Source organism: Doryrhamphus excisus, linkage group LG6, assembly GCF_037039965.1.
Source record: "Doryrhamphus excisus strain RoL-2023G ecotype Guam linkage group LG6, RoL_Dexc_Guam_v1.1, whole genome shotgun sequence".
Taxonomy (NCBI): domain Eukaryota; kingdom Metazoa; phylum Chordata; class Actinopteri; order Syngnathiformes; family Syngnathidae; genus Doryrhamphus; species Doryrhamphus excisus.
In genome coordinates, this window is record NC_136362.1 from 16,210,831 (window position 1) to 16,228,113 (window position 17,283).

Below are 17,283 nucleotides of genomic sequence, written 5' to 3' on the forward strand. Positions count from 1 at the left end.
AACCCCTTCTTGTACAGCCTGTGTGACTGTATTTGTTGGTTACTTCTGCAAAAAAACACGTAACATATGAGGGAAAAAACGAGGCAGTGTGTTAGTTTGAATGAGGAAAAAGAGGAAGAAAGAACTGACTAGCTTAGCTCTCCATGTAATGGGTAAGTGCATAGTGCGTGTGGCGTGTGTCCGTTAAAGGGGAGTCATCTGGATGAGCCCGGAAGCACCGCATCTCATAAACGTCAGCCATCCTGGTGCTGTAATTTGTACCGGATATTGTTGCTAATGGTGGTTTGTATCAGCGTTGGAATATTTAAAACGGTTGTGATGACAATTTCAACCAAATTAACTACTCCCTTCCAGATAGGCGAAAATCCGCGCGCCATGTTTTCCACCAACTCCACCATTATTTTATTTACTAAACGCCGATATCGCTCCGCCGGGTCAGAGAGTATTTTTGAAGAAATTGTCAAAATGGTTATGGTGCGTTACTTGCCTTTATTTCTCATCGACTGAATCGCTACAACCACGACATGTGTATCTAATGATGTTAAATCAAATCAGGAAAATGTGTAGGTCTCACTTATGACAAGAGAAGGTGGATCTAGTTTTTGAGTAGCCAAGATGAGGGACGTGCTTCGGTGCCACTTATCATTAGCTATGGCCACAGTTATGGACTGGACGAAGGCGCAAGCATCAACTTAATTTTTACGATATTTTCACTGTCGTTTCGACATTTTACTCTGCGTGGAGGTCACGTTTAGTCGTCCATGCGCAGCGAGGCGGCTGTTACTGCGTGGCAGGGTGGCTGCGAGAGTCTCCTAACTGGGTCCTGCAGCTTGTCGCAGCTGAAGAAAATAGAACCAGTTGCCAACCAAGCCGTCGGCGCAGCACCCTTCTCCCTCTGTCTCTCTCCTCCAGAGGGCTTCGCTGTCATGGAGGTTTAACTACTTGCTTGAATTTGGACTTACTTGGAGGTGAATGGTGAAACATTGCATGCAGCTCGCTTGGGTGGCTAACAGCAACTAGCTACATTACCCCAACTCATGCGACGACAGCTGTCATTGGAGAAAGGAAAGTGATCCCCCTTCTTCCTCCTTCTCCCAAATGCAAGGGAAGCGGGTTCTTTCTGTTGGATTTACAACAGGATTTACTCCCTCCATCAAATGGGCAAAGTTGGGAATAAGCTCGCAGCGTTGGAATATCATCATGCATTTTTGAGAGCTGCGCTTTCATCGGAGAGAGGCTAGCTAGCTCGATTAGCTTACAAGCTAGCTAGCTAGCTGGTTGATTAAAACCCTTGACGTTTCATCCCCTCCAGTGGTCTGGACATGAAGAGGATAATTCATTATTCTTAGGGCTGGAAGGTAAGCCTAATCAAAGTTATCACTGTGCATGTAATACTTGTTTTGTTGTGCACAATATGCATCTCCTGGCTGAGGTTGAGGGGGATTGTCGGCGCCTCCATGACTAGGGACTATCACACGAAACCCAACATTATTTTGTTCATACTCTTATCATGTACGCTTTGTATGAATTTAATCAAACACCACATCAGCAACACATTAACACACGCGTAAGAATCTTTTACATGTGAAATTCACGCTGAAGCCACGCAATTATGTAAGCATTCTCTCCACTTGTGTGGCATTGTAGTTCACCAACACAGTTGCTTTTCATTCAATAGACGGAGCCTGTGTGTGTGTGCTGGGCACAGATGCTCCTCTCTACCTTGGAAGTTGCCTGCGTATTCTATCATTCTCCCATGTAATTTATGTAAACACAATTCCATGTCTTATGAGCTACACCGACGAGTTGCAGAAGTGCACAGTAAGCAGTGACCTGTTTGCTCAGCGCAAGACTTCCAAACTCCACACAGTGGGTTAATGTCTCTCAAAAAACATCAAATCAAATAACCAAGTAATGATTTCATTTCGGTATTTCAAATTAAGGCATTCTCTTTGTTACTTTTGAGCACAAGACTTCAACACAACAGGCTAACAGCTATCATTAGTTAGCTGTGTGTGTATTGTGTGTGAGCAAGTGCTTTGTGTCCAAGCTTGAGTTAACAAAAGCTAACGTTAGCATGTGTCCACTGGAACCCATCCATGGTGATGGTGGTGGTGGTCGTGATTGCCCGGTGGACTCACCTCGGATGCTTTCATCAGTAACGTTAGTGTCATAACAGTCTAGATGACCACGGTGAAATCCTGCGAAAACACTATAAGACAGTTTACATGGATTCCCTTCCAGAGAACTTAATTTTTTAGCACAAACTGCACAGCATTGCAATATAGGGTAAAAAAATGTTGCAATGATGAGAAGGGCTTATATGGTTGTGAACATGTTTAGTGTTGTAATATTATATTATTAAATATGTTTTCAGAAAAAGGAGCATTGCAAGAAGTTAATTGTAACCACTGAATGTAATTTTTTTAAAATCTGAAACCACATCAGTTGAGGTGAACCAGGCTGAAATCCTGCAAAAACAACCCATAACCTAACATTTTATTGTATAATATTCATGTATATGTTTGGTCCCGTATTATATACTATTGTCTAAAAAATCAAATCTAGACTTGATGCTGGAAAGTAGTCAGTTTAAAAGTGCTTTTCATAAGCCCTACGGGGGAACACACTGTTTTGTGTGTCTTGCTGTAATGCTAATGAGCTGTGTATGTCTACACCTGTCCTCATCAGAGTGTGTGCTAACATTACTGCCTCACTTTAGCAGTACATAAGTCTATTCTCTGAAGAACACGAAAAGCATCAAACTTACAGCTCCCATGTCTGTAGCTGACTGACAGATAGTTGGCAGAGCCTCATTGATAAAACTTGCTTGCGTACAAAACAGGGCTTGAAAGTTGCTTATGCAACGTCCTATGTAAAGGTTATGATTTATAAAAAATAAACTTAGCATAAGAATGTGAACTTGACTTCAAACATTTGTGTAAACTGTTTTAAATGTATTATTATTATTAAAATTATTATTATTTAAATTTATTTGACATGACGCAGAGTCTGACCATTCCGCACGTATCCGGACTAAAAAGATACATGAAAAACTGAAAGCAGCGCTTGGTTACTTCATTTTATTTATAGTCATTATGTGTTCGATGTCATAACAAACATCAGGTTATCAAATCCTAAACATGTACTTTGACCAAACTCCCTCAAAATGTTATACCTCATTAAATGGAAACAGCATATTAAAGTGAAGCAAGGAAGTGTATACACAAATGAGCTGATGTCTCCATTGACACACAATGTGAACTTCACAGTATTTCCGGGTTACTTCTCAATTTTTTTTGACATATACTCTTCAGAAATTTAAACTTTATTGCTTTTGATATGGGGACTTGCATTATTATTCCATACATCATTATATTAATGGAATCAGCAATAATTTGTAGGACATTTATCGTGCAGCAGTTATTGTGACAGGCCTAAATTTACCACTTCCACACAGAATGGGAGGATAACTTCGTTTCACTCTGATCATGTTGGACATACCGTGGCTGACTGCATTAAGACGGTAATCTAATGTCATGTATGGAACGTTACTGATGCCTATTGGCCAGAATACTACACATAACTTGGGTCTTTTAACTCATTCATTGCCAGCCATTTGCAGGGAAGATAGCTCCATACTGCCAGTTTTGGGGCATTTTTGCTCAACTTTCAAGACCCACAGAATGGACCCCATAAATATATGTAAACTATATAAAGAATCTTTAGATTCTCTTCTTTCATCAGAAAAAAGCCTTTTTGGGTCTTCATAAATCGACAGTAGAACATACGGTGGTTTCAGCAAAAACACCTGATTTTTACCAAAAAACACTGAAAATTAGCTTTTTTTCTGCAGAGAAGTAAATTCAAGCAGAACTGTGATATGTGTGTGTGCACGTGCAAGCCATGTATAGACAAACAATGACCTCACCTATGTCTTCCCCTATACTTCACGAGTGCAACAGATCCAGATCCACATGCCCAAAGTGCTTCCTAACGATGAATGAACTCCACTCCTAATACTCCTAATATAGTGGGTATAGGAGTTGATGATAAATGAATATAGTCTTTGGATAGCTAATTGAAAAGTTTTTAGGAGCTACTGGCAGCTCCTGAGCTAATGTCTGTGGAGACCCCTGACTTACCATCTATGAACTCAGAGTGGTGACATAGCACTGCTAGTGCAGTGGAGCTCAGGAGAAGTCAGACCTGTGGAAACCTCTCCTGCCCGAAACCGGATGTGAGGGAGCTGCGTGGACGCACAGCGTGTCCGAAACTAATGCACCTTTCCCGGTGGGAGCACGCTGCTTCTGGCTCCAGCAACAGTTTGGCAGATATGTCACGTTCATGTTCACAACAGTCTCGTGTGAAATGCTGTTGACAGGTTAAAATATTTTTCTCTTGCTGGGAATCACCAAATACAATAACTTCTGCCTAATCACGAGTAAAACAGAAGTAAACAGAAAAGGAGAGCTTGGGAGAGGGCAGAGAGTTTGTATATAAGGAAGTCCTTTGTGACATCACAAAGGAACAGTTTGACCATGCATTCTGAAACTGACCGTTTTGAGCCATCACAAACTTTTTTTGGCCCCCTCCCAAATGTGCAAAGCTCATTATCTGAAACTTTGACATCATTTAACATTACAGTACAACATTTATAGGTCAGAAAATTGGAAAAAGCGTATTAGGTCCCCTTTAATGGTACTGTCGTTCTAATGACTTGTATGGCTTGTGTTATTGGACCACCATCTGTCTAAAGAGCCTGTAGGCAGATTGAGGCCAATCAAGACACATGACAAAAAGACGAGACGAACCAGTGATAGATGATGTTAGCTCCACTATAAGCATGGCCATCTTAAGTATATACATGCAGTGGAACATCGGTTAGAATACACCCAGGTTACCGTATTGATAAATTTATGTAAAAAAAAAAAAATAAAATAATGTGTGTCTTGTTTTTAAATACATTGTATGTATGCAAATGTGTTCTTAATGTATTGTTATTGACAGTACGCGATATGCGCCCAGAACACTGTCGGTTCAGCTTGGTTCTACTCATATGCAGAACTCCCAGTGTATTACGAAGTATAGTTATTGAACATTTATGTTTGTACCTTAAAATAACTACCAAAGCATGCGACGTCACAGAAGCGTGGTCGTAAAAATTAGCTGAAGGAGGAAGTCATCGGCGCCGATTGCGTTCTAATACACCTTCTGTTACCTATAACAAAACGTCCTCATTAGCACCTTGCTAATACGTACATGGAAGCAGGAACCCGAAGTTGGCTTTGTCGCCCATCAGGTTGACTCTGTAGTTCTTTGATGACAAACACAGTTATGCCACAAGTAGGGCTGAGTAATATGGACCAAAACCCATACCCTCATGAATTTCGGTTTAATATCAATATACGATATATGTCCTGATATTTTAGATTTTAGACAAAATGAAAACTAAATATGCATGTCATGTTGTTTTATTAAAATAAATATTTAACATGAGGATGTTTTTTCTTAATTTTAAAGCTTCATGCAAGATGCACATAAATAAATTGTATTTAAAAATAACCATTCTCTTTTTGAAATATAGAATAATTCACACATTTTTTTATGACAAACATTTTGCAATGCTCAAATCCTCAGCTAATGACAAAAGAAGAAGATATGAAGGTGTGCCCGGTTTAGAGAGAATTTTAAAATGTCAGCAACTCAATGCCTGAAATTGAACCGTAGTATTTTTTAAGTGAACAGTTTTAGTACTTATTTTGTGCCAGGAACGCCAACCTGTCAACTGTTTCTTTATTGTGTTGTGACGCGAGTTGATAGGTTAGCAACAGTAGATTGCACTGAGAAATGCATTTTATTATTTAGAAACAATTCAGTCATTTTTATATTTTATTTTTAATGCTTATGTTCCACTTTCACTATCCTCGCAACCCAAGCGAGGACAAGCGGCGGCTGAATCTCAAAAGATGTCAAAGGAATGCTCAGGTCGTTAGTGTGTATGCTTAGAGACTTGATAATTAGGGGGAACATTGATTGTCAGTATTTAATTTTTCTCTCCATTTATAATGTTGTGTAGCGCTCAATATCACCCCAGCAATATATTTGGGGCAATCTCCTGAAAGGGGTACCGAAAGCATGACACAACAAGCAAGGTTATTTCAATGTTATTTCCCAAGTATTTTAATATTAATATTAAAGTGTGACTTGTTCTGCTTCAGTTCATGAAGAAAAACTTACTAGAAATATCACATTTTGTTATATTTTATGGTAGCATGGCACTGCTCATGGGACATTTGTATGAACTCACTAATGTATTTTTTTTTTGTATGAATACATACATGAGTTTTAAAGAGTGAGTTTGGATTTTTTTTTTACATGAAGTAGCATGACATCCTTATCAGCTGTGTGGTGTATCAACAGTGACTCTGTCCTATGAGTTCTGGTCGGTTTTCTGTGTTGAGGAAAGTAGTTCTGGCTAGTTGGTGAGGTCATTAAGTAAAGTGTTTTGCTTCTTGAAACAGTATGAGTTCTAGAGTAATACATTTGCATCACAACACCATTTTCCACGAAAAAGTCAGAACTCACAATCGCTTTACGTTATTAAAGTATCCGTTGGTATCACTGTACGCTGCTGCCATCTGTCAACTGTCGCTCACATTTCCATCACGTGCTTCAATGTATACTGCTGGGATTGTGAAAGTAAACATGTCTGACTACGAAACAAGTGATGGCGACATTCTATTTACTGCAAAGCTGAAGGGATACTTATATGAACAGGAATACAGCTATAGATGTGAGTAGACCATACCTTTGTGCACCTTTTTCCATGCTATTTTGACTGATATTCAAATGATATAGAACATCTCTGTCAGTTTTTTAACCTCAAATCGGCCTGTCACGATAATGGATAAATTCATTCATTCATTTTCTACCGCTTATCCTCACGAGGGTCGCGGTGGGTGTTGGAGCCTATCCCAGATGTCTTTAGGCGAGAGGCGAAGACAGCTATAGTAGTCGCCAGCCAATCACAGGGCACATATAGACACACTCACATTCATGCCTATGGACAATTTGGAGTCGCCAATTAATCTAACATGTTTTTGGAATGTAGGAAGGAGTGCCCAGAGAAAACCCATGCATGCACGGGGAGAACATGCAAACTCCACACAGAGATGGCTGAGGGTGGAATTAAACTCTGGTCCCTTAGCTGTGAGGCCAGCGCGCCAACCACTTGCCTGCCGTGCAGCCATAATATATTTATAAATTGATTTATCAAATGATGTAGGTTTGCGTGTCTGCTTGTCTGTCTGTTACACACAGGCTGGAGGACGGGGGTTGACTCTACTGTCTGTGCGCATTGATTCTATAAGTGGAAGGAACGGTGCGTGTGGGAGCCTCTTTGTGGCTGAATGAACTAGTACTAACTAGTAGTAGTTTGTGGTCCTTACGTGAGCACACGGCGCCAGCATAGGCTAAAATGAATGACGACACAATAGCGATTTTAAGGTGAATGTCATCGCCGCAGTGTGAGCGCATTAACACTGACGACAGACACGGACCGTTTTCGCAACTTGGTAAAAGTACAGATGGAGGTCCTTTGGGGAGCGGCACGTTTGGCCAATAGTCGACGCTTGCTGAGGCGTTTGGTCGGCATATATAAAGAAAACACTGCAAAACGGTGCGCGTCCACGCAGTAGAGTGTCGCTGACTACATTGCAAACACATACAGGCAAATTCTGTGTCAAGCCAATGTCTCAAAGGCACACTAGTGGTTCAAAAGTGAATGACACCTCTCCTGACTAACATGAATGAAATAATTCCCTAAACAAATGTTGCGATAATGTAGAATATTGAAGAATACTTTGTAGCACAATGATCCACCAGCAAAATCTGATATCCTGACAGGGCTCCACATCACTCTGTATATACATATGCATCTATTTCAATCATGGACCGTGTGCAGAGAGTTAACACCTCACGGTTTACATAGAGTGCCCCCTTTATGATTTTTGCTATATGTGACTAGTGTGTGACTAAAAAAAAGTGTCAGAGACTGCTTATACTGGTATTCATTCATTTGGTACCACTTATCCTCATGAGGGTCGCGGGGGTGCTAGAGCCTATCCCAGCTATCTTCAGACGAGAGGCGGGGTACACCTTGGATTGGTCGCCAGCCAATCACAGACCACATATAGACACACTGCCAGAAGTTATTTCTTGAATTCAATGTTCCTCACCTCAGTCAGCCCAAATGTATTCAAAATACAATACCATGATAGCATATTTTGTTTATGTTTGTGTCAGAATGTCATCAGAGGAAAAGACTGTGGAACCCTCTGACCAGGGACCCTTACCACCCTCCAGCTGTGCAGGGGCCACATCCACAGGGAGTCCCGCTCATGCCGACAAGCGACCACGTGGCAGGCCACGCAAGGATGCTGGTGCTGCTGTCTGCCTGCCCCAGGCGCATCTCTCAGCCTCCTCTAAGAACAGAAAGAAGTATGTTTCCGCTTCATCTAAAGTTTAATTCATATTAATTGGACGCTGTTGCTAACTGAACAGGGTAAAACCACAGCAACAAATACCTTTAGCTGTTTACGACTTTCCAATAAGACACACTGAACTGTGTTGTATTAGTAGTAATTAAGTTTCATTTCTATGATACTGTCCTTTCAGAAAAACTACAGTATATCCCTGCTGCTTATAGAGGTTACTTTCCAGGGTTTCCACTACATATAATTGATCGTGGCTGTGCACAATTACAAAATAAAATACCTTTAATAAGGGGGTGGTTTTTAAACTTCGACACAATTTAAGTAATATATTGTATGAATGGAATGAAATAAATTATCCCACAACAGGCACAATATTTAATTGATAAGGAAGGAATTGTACTTTGTGGAAATTCACTTATCATGATCGGGTCTGGAACCAATTATCAGTAATAAACAGCTATTATGTATAGCCCCATTGATTTACTTTGTAATTTAGTTGCATACATGCATATTAACAAACATTTCTCCCTCGTTTCCTCGTAGTCCCTCGTTCTAATCCCATTTACTGAAAGTATATATAATCTAATCTATACATACCATATTTGTACAAATTACTGTTTACGCTGTACATTGTTCATATTTGATGTCATCTATTTATTCTCCACATTATTATTTATTATTTATTATTATACGGGAGCCAGGCAACAACATTTCGTTGGCAATTTTACTGCTATGTTATTGTGCAATGACAGTAAAGAAAGTCTATTTTCCGGACTATAAATCGCACTTGTTTTCATGGGTTGGCTGTTCTTGCTACTTATACTCCAGAGCGACTTAAAAATACAATAAAAAACAATTATATATATATATATATATATATATATATATATATAGTTTTATAATATACAGGTAGCACATAAGCTAGAGGTAGCTAACTAACTGATGTCCAGTAGTTCACCAAAGTACATGTGCTTTACTTCTTATTAAGATGTGCTTTGTAAGCAGAATACAATCTAAAAGTGTGTCTATATATATATATATATATATATATATATATATAAAATATAACAGACAGCCACAAGAGGGCACTCTAGACTTTTGTACCGATATCTCCTACTTAACAATTCAATATTTAAACAGTAGACGTTGGCTTACAAAGACAACTGAGAACCCCAGAACACAAATGCCCCCTCAAAAGAAAATGTCTAATTCTGCAGACTCCTAGCTGCAAGTAGTGAAATTTGCAGCTGAAAACTAATCGAGCAGCAGAGAGAAAAATTTGAGAAACTTGTTAGGGACTGGCGTAAAGCGCAGGCTACTCTTACAGCGATGAGGAAAACAAAACAGTTACTGTACTTAAAACTGTTATGTTACATAAACACTGGACACCTTTTCTGTTCATGTTTATTTTTCGTGTAGCTGAATAACCATTGTGTTAGCATATCTTACGACTTATACTCCAGTGTGACTTATGTAGGGTTTTTTTCTACCTAATTATGCATTTCTGGCTTTGTGCGACTTGTAGTCCAGAAAATACGGTAATCACAACAAAACAATCAAGCCAACAATCAAACATCATCAAACACATACTTGACAGGCTACCAACAGCAGTAGTACCAGTCACTAGTTAGTGTTGACAGTTCTGATTGTCAGCCATTTCTTTAATTGGATCTTGAATGTATGATATGTGCTTTAAGATTAAGATATGCCTTTATTCGTCCCTCAGTGGGGAAATTTGTAAACTTTGATTTCTAATCAAGTGTGTGGCAGGTTTACAGTAATTCTATGACTTTGGAGACAAAATGTTGCTAATTATGGATAAATGTGAAGTTGTTGCTGGGGCAAACACACTGGTATAATAAACTCCATCCATCCATCCATCCATCTTCTACCGCTTATCCGAGGTCGGGTCGCGGGGGCAGCACCCCAAGCAGGGAGGCCCAGACTCGTCCAGCTCCTCCCGGCGGATCCTGAGGCGTTCCCAGGCCAGTTGGGAGACATAGTCCCTCCAACGTGTCCTGGGTCTTCCCGAGGTCTTCTACTGGTTGGACTCCTCCCCAGGGAGGTGCCCAGGAGGCATCTGAACCAGATGCCCTAGCCACCTCATCTGGCTCCTCTCATTGTGGAGGAGTGCTTCTCACCTTATCTCTAAGGGAGAGGCCAGCCACCCTGCGGAGAAAACTAATTTCGGCCGCTAGTACCCGCGATTTTGTCCTTTTGGTCACATGACTATAAGCTCATGAGCTATAACACATGCAAATTAATCATATAAAATTTGAAAATACAACTTTTTTTTTTTTTACCTCAAAAGGCATTTTACAGTGGCCACTAGGTTCTTAACCATTGCTTTAGGATGTTCAATCTCTCTTTCAATCAATTTTTACACCGTGCTCCCAATGGATTGTTTAATCTGAAACCATCCAGACCGAGTGCTAATGCCATGCTATGAGGATGACCCAGGGTGTGCTTCATTATTTTCATGTTGATGAAACAGTCAGCAGCAAAGTACGATTGTAATTTCTTAGCCCAAATGCCTGTCCCCACTGATTTTGCTTGACGTTCTTTTGCAGATCATTATCTAGATGCATCGATTTTCAACCTCTTAGTTGTGAAAGATTCAAATCATCTCCAACACAATGCTATTTAGGATTACTGGCTTCCTTATGTAAGGCGAGGCAGTACCACTGGCATCAGGGATGGGCATGATAAATTTATGGATTAAAGATTTTGTCAATCATGTGGAATGTGGGTGGTCTAACACATGCCTCAATGAGGTAGTGTTATGCACTTTACTGCTTTCAATTCAATTCATTCAGGCCAACTGAGTTTTCTGGCTAAACAACAGGCAAATAAATTAAAATAGAAAGAAAACGGCAAGGTTGTAAGTCAGTAAATTTTGTATTCAAACTTCAAAGCGGTGCAAGAGTAGTGCTTAAACAGCATATATGCTACTACATGGACTTGTGTAGTGAGGTATTGGGGGAGTTTCACGTAGCAATATATTTGTTACTCTGTAATGGTCCATTCTTTGGAGATTCAGCAGATCCCAGCAATTTACAGGGTTTGCGGTCCAAGACTCACCCGCACATGGTCGAAAATCATCCAATAATGGACATACATTACCCATATAAAAAAAAACAAAATACCTATTTTTGATACACTGAACTCCATAATATTACACACAATTTAAATTGAGTTTGACACATTAAGAAACAATTACAGGCATTCAGTATGCAGTACATTTTATCATATATTTCTACTGGAAAATTGACCAATAAAACGGTGCCCTCCATTGGATTCATGGCTGCAGCACTCTACTTCCCCACTGCAGATAGTGCCATCCAAACACTTTGTGAAGTTACTATTTTGAAAAAAAATATGTGAGGAAAATAATGACACAAAGGCGGGGATCTATTCTATTTAAGTTAAGGCCCTATGAAATTATTTTCCATTCCATTTTTTCTGTTTTCATTTTTTAGAATTTAGAGTTTTGCAAAGATCCTTACATTTATTGATGCAATACATGATTGAACTATTTCACCCACTATGTAAAAAACAGATGTAGCCTCGCTAATTTTTGTAATTGGATGTCAGCCTCTGCACACATTGCTATAAAATCCTCAACAAGCTCTAATGCCCATGTATTTCAAGGAAGACGTAGTCGCTGATGCAATTCCAATCACTTTATTAATTTAAGCTATTACATTATACAACATCAGCGAGGCATCCTTATGCTCGGTCACACAGCCTGTACTAGCTTGCTCTGCTAAATAAGCTAACTCAGCCAGCATCCACTCCCACTCGTTGAAGAGTAAGAAATGTGTTCCAACGTTGGTTTTGCCGCCTTATGTGGCTGTTTCGGCATGTTAAGTTCGACACGCGGTGGGTTAGTGTTTATGAAGATATAGTACCAATCAGCACTCCGCATTCACATTATATCAATTTCTGCAAGATTCTGCTTTTTAGCCCTAGATTTTGTTGTTATTAGCCAATGCCAATGTCTGGTGGACTGCTTACATGCCTTTGTGTTCAGTTGGTTTTCAAAATGATTTTAATCAATGCTGTTGAAGTTGTATTTTTAAATACGAAAATTTTAAACAAAATATTTGTGGGTGGAAAGAAATCCGCCATCTACACTTAATAATTCAAAGATAAATTAGGACTTCTTTTTTTTTTTTTACTACCCCTTCGTGATGTATCAAATATATGCTCTAAGCATTGTATGAGTGCTACAGCTAAATGAAAAGACAGATATTTCAGAAATGTTTCTCCTAAATGTGGTTGTTAAAATATACAAGATTTGCCCACGCTCCATCTGCTTGCTGTTCCATTCCAGATTCTTAAATTCCTTGTCATGTTTTCCCAGCAGCTCTCAGCTAGTTGGGACTACTTACCACAGCATTATTTTCACCTTCTTTTTTTTTCTCCTCTCTTGCTGTGGTGGGACTGGGGAGGGGATGGGTGGAGGGTGCATGGATGAAAAAGTCGAAGCCGATTTCTGCACAGCTCTCTGGCTCAGGAACCATGTACTATAAATACCTATTTCAGAAGTCATAATATTTACAATAGATTATATGATAGAATGGTCACTTCATTACTATTGAACATTAAGTGTTTTTGTTTTCTGCCGCAGCCATAGCCTGGCATTTAATCAAATTTACAGACGCTTCTTGTCTGAGCTTAAATGTTTGACAATATTTATGTTTCACAACAATGGCTCTTTTTAATATTGCAGATGACACTCAAAACATTACATTCATGTTACACTTATATATATTTTTATTCATATATCATCTATGTGTCACATTTGATGGTTGGGACTCAATCACATACAAAGTCTCTTCTGGGTTCACATCAAATTAGGGCTGCGACTAACAATTAATTTTTTAGTTGATTAATCTGAAGCTTGTTGTTTGGATTAGCCCCTGAGTCGGTTAGCCCCAAGAACAGCCATTCCATATTTTTCTGAGATCTTCCTTTTTTGGCATTCATGATTAGAGCTGCAACTGATGATTATTTTAATAATCAATGAATTGGTGGATTATTTTTCATATTCATCAAAAAATAAAAAAAAAAACACAATTTTAATTAAAAAAATCATAGCGAAGAAGAATTTCTTCAACACCAAAATTGAAGTAAAGAAGTATAAGCAATCAACTGAGAAACATCACATATACACTAATGCAAATAAACGAGTCACTGGAACGGACTGCTATGTGTGCATTACCAATAAATAAATAAGAAATAACAAATAAATAAGTGGGGCAGGCTTTGCGTTTGGCATTGGTTCATCTGCTCTGGGGGGAGGGCCAGTGCCTTGTTTGACGTCAAGTCATAGAGCACTGAGCAAGATTATGTTGCCTGCACTGGACAGGCACAGCCATAGCTACTGTATTTGTAGTTTCACTGTTCTGTAGGTATGAATGTGTGAATGGTTGTTTGTCTATATGTGTCTTGTCATTGGCTGCCGACCAGTCCAGGGTGAACCCCGCCTCACGCCCGAAGACAGCTAGAATAGGCTTCAGCATGCCCGGGAACCTAGTGAGGATAAGCGGTATAGAAAATGGATGGATGGATGGGTGCGCCACAGTTGATGTCTCCTGAGAAACACAACTCCTCTTACCCCCCGAAAAACATTTTCTGAGCATATTTTCTGTTTTCTGCTCTCCTCCGACTCAGTTTACTCAATCACTGTGTGAACTAAAATCAATTCAGTTTGCCTCTTCGTCATAACAAAATTTTACTTAGCATTTTTGGAAAATATTTTTGTTCTTATTTTTCCCCTCTTTTGTCCTTAGTTTGCCCCAAGAGGAGGGTTGCCTCACAATTTGAAAATCCCTGCTGTAAATGATTGCCGATACAGTATGCGTGTTGCTTTCTCCGTGACTTTTGCTTCACTATTATTCTATAATATCTACATGGGAAATATTTAGAGGAGGCCTTCATTTGGCATCTAAAGGATGCCAACCCACATCCCTGCATCTTTCCTCCCGTTCCTTCAAGGGCCTGCATCCATCACATCCAGAGTTATCCCTGAGACACAATTTCTCTCATTTAAGTGGTGTTTAATTTCATTCGCCATGTGTCACCAAAATTACACAAGCGCCGATACTCCTGTAAGAATGCTGACAAAGGCTGTCCTCTATGTACTGGATCGTGTGAAAAAAGGGGTGTGCACATTTGTACGAGCTGGCACAAAGACAGATGATTGGAAATGTTGAGGTCTGAAGTTGCCGACGTGGCACATTTAGTAAGACTGAAGTGTTTTCTTTGGTCTTGGCTGTTCATCGGTAGTGTTACAGTGGGTTGGGCGATTGTCTGATTGCGATAGTGATAGATTTCAGGTCGATTACGGTGATGAGCACATTTACTCTATGAAACATGTTAGAAATGTCTGTGACAACGGATCAGAGTCTACCTTTTCCTACTCCACTTCTGTTTCTAAATTGCTACAGGAATGGATGTCAGCCGTGACTTGACATTATCCTCCTAAGATGAGGCTATTGTCAATGTCTGTTGTGTGGTGGTGGATTGGGTATAATGGATATATAGATTTATTTATTGATTATAAATAAATAAATAAAAAAGACACTGTTGGTAATTATGAACCCATGATAAATTGACAAGTGTATGTGTGTCTGCACCACCTGTCAGTCTCTCCGTGCTACACCGATTGGATGACAAGAGGTTTCACTCTGCATGCTGTCTGAGCGCATTGACTCTATGAAATGAACACACGAGAGTGAGCATCTTCTCGGCTATTAAGCCTCTTCGTGCCAGTAGAGGGGCTACACAGTGCTAGCAGTTAGCAACCACACGCAGATAGAAATGAAGGCACAAAGGCAATATTTTGGAAGCGCAATGTCACAGTTCCAGTGTGAATTTGCAGCGCTATGTGAGAAGATTTTATTGAAATGTTTGTATAATGTACAATATTATGTAGCGTCGCTCTGAGTGCTTCCTGTTTCCCAGAGTGCTCTGCTGTACAGTATTTGTGAAAAAGGCTGGAAAATTAGAGCTCACATAGTAGTTGGTTAATATTCTGCATTATACGGTGGTAGTGTATTATCTGTTTTATCCACCTATTGTGTTGCTGTGTGTGTGGGTGTGGGTGTAATTCTTTTGACACCAGGAGTAGGAATTGTATTTGACGTGGTGACACTTCTGGTATGCCTCACACAGGTACACTACACTTGAGTACCATGTAGTGGCTCATAAGTAACATGAGACAATGATGACATGACATGATCTTTCAATGATAGTCTTAATGATAATTGTTTTTGTTATTAAAGCAAAAATTAGCGGGAGGCGCACCATGCTTGAAATGAGGAAGAAAGGAGATAAAAAATGAGCTATTCATTGTTCTGTGTGTTTTATGAACACATAAACCACAGGCCTATAGAAAAAGTCATTAAAGAATTTCCTGTTTGCTATCTGTTTAGTTTCTCAGCTCTAAAGTAACTTCTGTCCATCCCATTCCACCCATCCAACCAGAGTTATCAACGTGTGGATTCCATGCAATACATTTTGTCAAAATCACCAAGGCTATGTTCACACTGCAGGTCACTTCCCATTTTGTGCTCATAGAGTATGTGACCTGTACCTGATTTATTTTTCATGTCACAGTGAACAGCACATTTCCGTTTTTTTCAAACGCGGCCCAGGTCTCGTTCGTATTTAGATATAAATCTGATACGTATCTAATCTATTGCAGTCAGGTCACATATATCTGACCTATACGTCATCGAAAGACTTGTTACCATGCAAGACTTGGATAAAGGTACTCACCATTTAGGCAAAAGTTGTTGTCAACCAAAAATTATTTTTAAAAGTGTCAGTGAAGCGACTCATGGCAATATCCCACCACTCCTTCCACCCATGCAGAGAATACATCGCAGAAAGTTGTCCAAAAACTGCCATAACCAACATTCTTGCCCTCTTTCTTCTTAACCTCCTAAGGAAATGTAGTCGGCCGTTGCACAAACTCCTTGAAATTGCTATAAATGCGTTGGGAAAAGCACACACTGAAGCAATCTTTACTTTGATAAACACACACAAATGTGTGTGGCGTTGCACTTTTGCACATGCACATCACTTTTTTTTTCATACCCTGCAATGTAAACGTAGCCCAAGTTTTCACTGTATTTCCACCTTTAATAATGCCAAATTTTAACCTGTGACGGTTCCAATAAATATTTATTGTATTTACCACCACGTTCCCAGCCTCACAGAATAAATCAGTGACAGCTGTGGCTACATCTAATTTCCATTGCCTGTATTTATTTGTTTTTCCCTCCTCCTTGCCTTAGGGGTCGTACCAGAGGTAGAGCTATCGTGGATGAGGAGGACAGCATGGATGGAACAGAGATAACAGATTCCATTGTCTCTCTGGACACAGGTGAGATTGTGCCCCTTTCCTTGTCTTCTTTTTGTGTCTCCATTGCATGGAGCCTCATGCAAAGGATCATTCAGTGGAGGAAGTGGATGGATGAGATATTGAGTACCTTGTCCTTCCTTTTCAGGGCAATAAATGAAAGGGTTTAGCTTGAGCTGTTTGCAGTTTTGCACTTTTATTTTCTCCTTTCTCTCACCTCCTTCGCCTCTCCTCCTGGTATAAGATTCGCATTGAGGTGCAGTGGGAAAGAGCCCAAGGCTAATGCCCCCCAAAGCTTTTTAAAATCCCATCCATCTCTCTGGACTCATTTGTGCTTTTTCAATGTGTGTACATCACATCATGTGATCTTTGTCACCCATTCATCTCCTTCCCTTTATGTTACATACACTG

At 39.8% G+C, this 17,283-nt stretch overlaps 1 protein-coding gene across 6 annotated transcripts in view; it reads left to right on the forward strand.

Annotated features, from left to right (window-relative positions):
- The first annotated feature begins 453 nt into the window (after positions 1-453).
- kmt2cb (lysine (K)-specific methyltransferase 2Cb) overlaps positions 454-17,283 on the forward strand; it is a 61,095-nt gene continuing 44,265 nt past the window's right edge. For 3 of the 6 annotated variants that reach the window (XM_058066382.2, XM_058066381.2, XM_058066384.2), the window contains exons 1-3: positions 454-1,358; positions 8,308-8,502; positions 16,808-16,896. In XM_058066382.2, coding sequence (XP_057922365.2) covers positions 8,309-8,502; positions 16,808-16,896 — 283 coding nt within the window. In that variant the 5' untranslated portion in view covers positions 454-1,358; position 8,308. The remainder of the gene's footprint in view (positions 1,359-8,307; positions 8,503-16,807; positions 16,897-17,283) is intronic. The other 3 variants (XM_058066379.2, XM_058066380.2, XM_058066385.2) reach the window with 1 other exon arrangement.